General features: G+C 45.3%; 1 protein-coding gene across 3 annotated transcripts in view; it reads right to left on the bottom strand.

Moving 5' to 3' along the window:
* Positions 1-4,564, bottom strand: part of Mok (MOK protein kinase) — a 37,389-nt gene that overhangs the window by 32,222 nt on the left and 603 nt on the right. For all 3 annotated transcript variants that reach the window (XM_023705631.1, XM_023705629.1, XM_023705630.1), the window contains exon 2: positions 2,558-2,672. In XM_023705631.1, coding sequence (XP_023561399.1) covers positions 2,558-2,672 — 115 coding nt within the window. The remainder of the gene's footprint in view (positions 1-2,557; positions 2,673-4,564) is intronic.

The following is a 4,564-nucleotide window of genomic DNA, read 5'->3' as shown; positions in this document are numbered from 1 at the left end:
AAAAAAAAAATCTTAAAATTCATTTGGAACAAGAAGAGACCTAGACTACCAAAAGCAATTTTGGGCAACAAAGGCAAGAAAGGGGCATCACAATTCCTGACTTCAAATTACACTACCAAAGTTACTGTGATAAAAACAGCATGGTACTGGCAAAAACACAGATCTAAAGATCAAAGGAACAGATCAGATGATGCAGAAACAACTCCAAATGCATCCAGCCACCTTATTTTTGACAAGGTGGCCAGACAAATTCACTGGAAGAAAGCCTCTTTAATAAGTGGTGCTAAGAAAATTGACTTTCCACATGCTGAGGATTAAAATTTGACCCATATCTCTCATTATGCACTGAATTAAAATCGAAAGAGATAAAAGGGGGCTGGTGAGATGGCTCAGTGGTCTAAAGCACCTACTTAGAACAAGCTTAGCAAAGCACAGGGACCGCGGTTCAATCCCCCAGCCAGCCCCGCCCCCTGGTGGGCTGAGCTGGCCACACACACACACACACACACACACACACACATAAATGTAAAAAAAAAATTTTAAAGAGATAAAAGATCTAAATATTAAAATAGAAACACTTAGGGCCGTGAATACAGCTCAGTAGCATAAGCACCTGCCTGGCAAGTGTAAGGTCACGAGTTCTATCCCTGGTACCCAAGGGGGAAGGGAGGGAACAAAAGCACTTAATCTTCTGGAAGATAAAATAGATAAATTTCCTGAAGACAATGGTGTAGGAAAGATTTTTTTAAATTAATTTATTTATTTATTTTACATTTTTTATTTATTGTGTGTGTGTGTGTGGCCAGCTCAGCCAACCAGGGGGCGGGGCTGGCTGGCATGTGGTGCTGAGGGATTGAACCGCGGTCCCTGTGCTTTGCCAAGCTTGTTCCAAGTAGGCGCTTTAGACCACTGAGCCATCTCACCAGCCCGTAGGAAAAGATTTTATGAATAAAATATACAGGAAATATTACCAAAACAATCAACAACTAGGATCTTATTTATTAAAAAACTTTGCATGGAAAATGAAACTGCCAAAAAGAATGAAGAAACAAACAGAGTGGAAAAGTTTTTTACCAGCTGCTCCTCAGATAAAGGACTAAAGTGTAGAACATAGAAAAAAGTTAAAAAATCAGACTCCTCCCCCAATTTAAAGACCCAAATGCAGAAATGGGCATCTGAAATCAACAGACATTTCTGGGATGAAGAAATACAAATGGTACATAAATATATGAAAGATGTTCAGCATCCCTGGCCATTTGCAAAATGCAGATTAAAACGATGGTGAGATCCCATCTCACTCCAGAGAGAATGCTCACTGTCAAGAATCAGCCCGTAACACACACTGGCCAGGCTGTGGGGAAAATGGAACCCTTCTCCACTGCCGGCTGGAGTGTAAACTGGAGCAACCTCTGTGGAAATCAGTGTGCAGACTCATCACCAAACCGGAGACATCTCTAGCTAAGTGGAGGTATCCCGACAGCACACTTCTAAGTGAATAAAGTAGACGTGTGTGTAAGCATCACAGCTTCTCTTGTGTGAGATTCCAAAAGCACAAATAAGGACCGATATGGACGACAGACACTGGGAAGTAGGAAGAACACACTAAATGGAATTCATCCTGGACTCTAGAAGCCCACCCCATGACTGCATGAGGTTTTGGGGGGACATCTCTACATAAACCATAACAAATGGGAATGGAGGGGGCAAGGGAACGGAAGGGAAAAGTTAAAAAGAAAAAAAAAGAATAGAAGGAAAAAACTGGAAACGAAGCTTTCATGAAAGAGTGGAAGAGGGGCTGAAGAAAGGGGAAAGGAAGGGGGAAAAAAGAATCAAAATACATTACATGCCTGCAAGCAGGCATAGGAGTGCGCAGAGATGGCAACTGAGACTGGGTGTGGTGGCACGTGCCTGTGACCCCAGCTCTTGGGAGGCTGCAAGCAGGCAGATCACTACGAGTCCGATCTAGCAGTGAGACCCTGAACACCCTGCAGACCCTTCCCTAAAAAAAAAAAAAAAAAAAAAAGAAAGAAACATTACATACAAGTACTAATTCTCTAAGATGAATGTCAGTATTATGCACATCAAAAGTGTACCACAGGGCTGGTGAGATGGCTCAGTGGTCTAAAGCACCTACTTGGAGCAGGCTTGGCAAAGCACAGGCACCGCGGTGGATCCCCAGCACCACATGCCAGCCAGCCCCGCCCCCTGGTGGGCTGAGCTGGCCACACACATAAATAAATAAATAAAATTAAAAAAAAAAAAAAAAAAGGGTACCACAGGGGCCGGGGAGATGGCTCAGTAGAATAAGGGCTTCCCTGGCAAGTATAAGGACCTGAGTTCAATCCCTGGTTCTGAAAAAAAAAAAAAAAAAGTGTACCAATAAAATTAATTTAAAAAGTTAAAAAATACGTAAAGTACAAAAACCTCTAAAACATCACATTACCCGATAATCTTCCCATCCCCCACCCCGAAAGCTTTCTGTAGGCTGCACACAAGAACACGAGTGGGATTCTCTCCCGCAGCCCCGCGCCTGGCGGGGCCTCTGCTGCCTGCCCACCTGTCGAAGCGCTGCTTCATCTGTTTACACGCATAGAAGTCCCCGTCCCGAAGGCTCTGCATCTTCAGGACTTCAGAAAATGTCCCCTCTCCTATCTTGCCAATTGCTTTATAGTCTAGAAGGAAACACAGTTACAAAATAAACCCCATCTGTGCACACGTGTCCACGCTCCTGTCCCAAATGGCTCCATGCACGGCCCAGGGCCGGGCAGATGTGGCCTCCTGCAGCCCTGAGCTGTCTCTGCGACTCACAGGGCCTGCAGGGTGCCTGCTCATCTGTAGCACTTTCATGCTCTCAAAAAGCAAAATAAAAAAATTTAAAGAGAGGTACTCGGTGTAAATATACACAAATTTTTCCATTTGCATCCAGGAGGTGAGGCAAGTTCACTGTTCCCCATTACACTTTTCCATATTGTTCAATGCTCACAGTGACTAGAGGTGAGACAGAAAAGTGCGCATTTCAGGAATTCTGAGAAGGGGCGGCCTGCTGGCTAAGGGCCAACAGTGACATGCACTGAGAAGGAACTGCCTTAGAGGCCGGCAGCTGAGTGAGGGGAGACAGCAAGCTGCCACTCTAGTGACGAGCCCAGGGCCTGTGCCCGGCTGTGTCCTGGCAGTCAGACTTACATAAGAAAGTGTAGCTTGCGTTTCATCTCAAATCAGGTAGGCTCTGACCCTGACCACAGAGGCACAGCTCGGCCCGGGGGCACTGCCACCTGCAAGCAGACAAGCCCCGGGCTGGCCAGGCGCCCGTCCTCTGCTTCCCTTGCAGTCTGGGGTGTGACATGGGGATGACAGGGACCCAGGGCATAGAGAAGAGGTGCAATCCACAGAGTCCTTGTGTCACACAGGGCCTAATCCCTTGCATGGGTGGAAGAGAAGCACAGAGAGCACACAGCTGCTAGTTAGTAAAAATAAATATAAAGAAAACATCAGAGCAAAAAAACTATATAGAGAGAAGACGCCACACAAAAATAAGGCAAAAGAAGGCTAGCATGCTGGCATACCCTGCAGTTCCAGCTACTTGAGAGGCTGATGCAGGAGGATTGCAAGGGTCAGGCCAGCCTAGACAAATTAATGAGACCTCATATGAAAATGTAAAATTAAAAAGTTGTATCTCAGTAATACAGCACCTCTGGGGTGGTCCCCTGCTGGGAAAAAAAATGGCAACATGATGCACGACATTGAAGGCTTAGCAAAGTACTTCCTGAAAACTCCTCTACACCCGTGAAAATTTCCAAAGCAAATACTTGGGTAGGAAAAATGAGACACAGTTCAAAATGTGTCCCTGTAAAAATGCAAAGCTTTTACCAACCCTTGTAATCGAACTACATGTGCACACATCCAACAGGAAAAAATAAAAATGTAAAGAGTAAGTGAGATAGGGCCGGGGAGATGGCTCAGCAATGTAATGCCTGCCTAGTGTGCGCAAGGTCCCGAGTTCCATCCCTGGGTACCGCAAAAATAAATAAAATAAAATAAAATAAAATAAAGAGTAAGTGAGATGAATTATTTTAAACGTGTTATGAAATTTACAGCAGAAGCAAATGAAAATTATGAAAGGTGAGTGCAGCGACACAATACATAACCAGCAATCTTTCCCGCGCCAACGAGGCTGGGGTTCTTCTGCACCACCGGAGAACAACCACAGCCGACAACCGTCTGCCCAGCAGCAGAAAACGCTCACAGGCCGCACTAGCTGGCTGCACTCGCAGCGTCAAAACCGGGAACCCCGCCGTAGGTAAAATTTGTTACTCGTTACTTTCCCCAACTCTCAGTAACTTTTTAATTCCCTAAACAGCTGCCTCGAAATTTCTATAAAATCACGACTGCCTGATGCAAAACAAAGCACACTGCCAGGCAGCGAGGCACACTGCGAGCTCGCATCCCTGACCGCCGAATGTTCAAAAACTTCAGTTAATGAGAGAGAGAGAGAGAGAGAGAGAGAGAGAGAGAGAGAGAGAAAAGAAGAAGAAGAGGAAGAGGAAGAAGAAGAAGAAGAAGAAGA

The sequence above is a fragment of the Octodon degus genome, unplaced genomic scaffold (assembly GCF_000260255.1).
Source record: "Octodon degus isolate 3935 unplaced genomic scaffold, OctDeg1.0 scaffold00226, whole genome shotgun sequence".
In the NCBI taxonomy this organism is placed as follows: Eukaryota; Metazoa; Chordata; class Mammalia; order Rodentia; family Octodontidae; genus Octodon; species Octodon degus.
The sequence above is the reverse complement of the archived record's forward strand: the minus strand, read 5'-3'. Positions and strand labels throughout refer to the sequence as shown.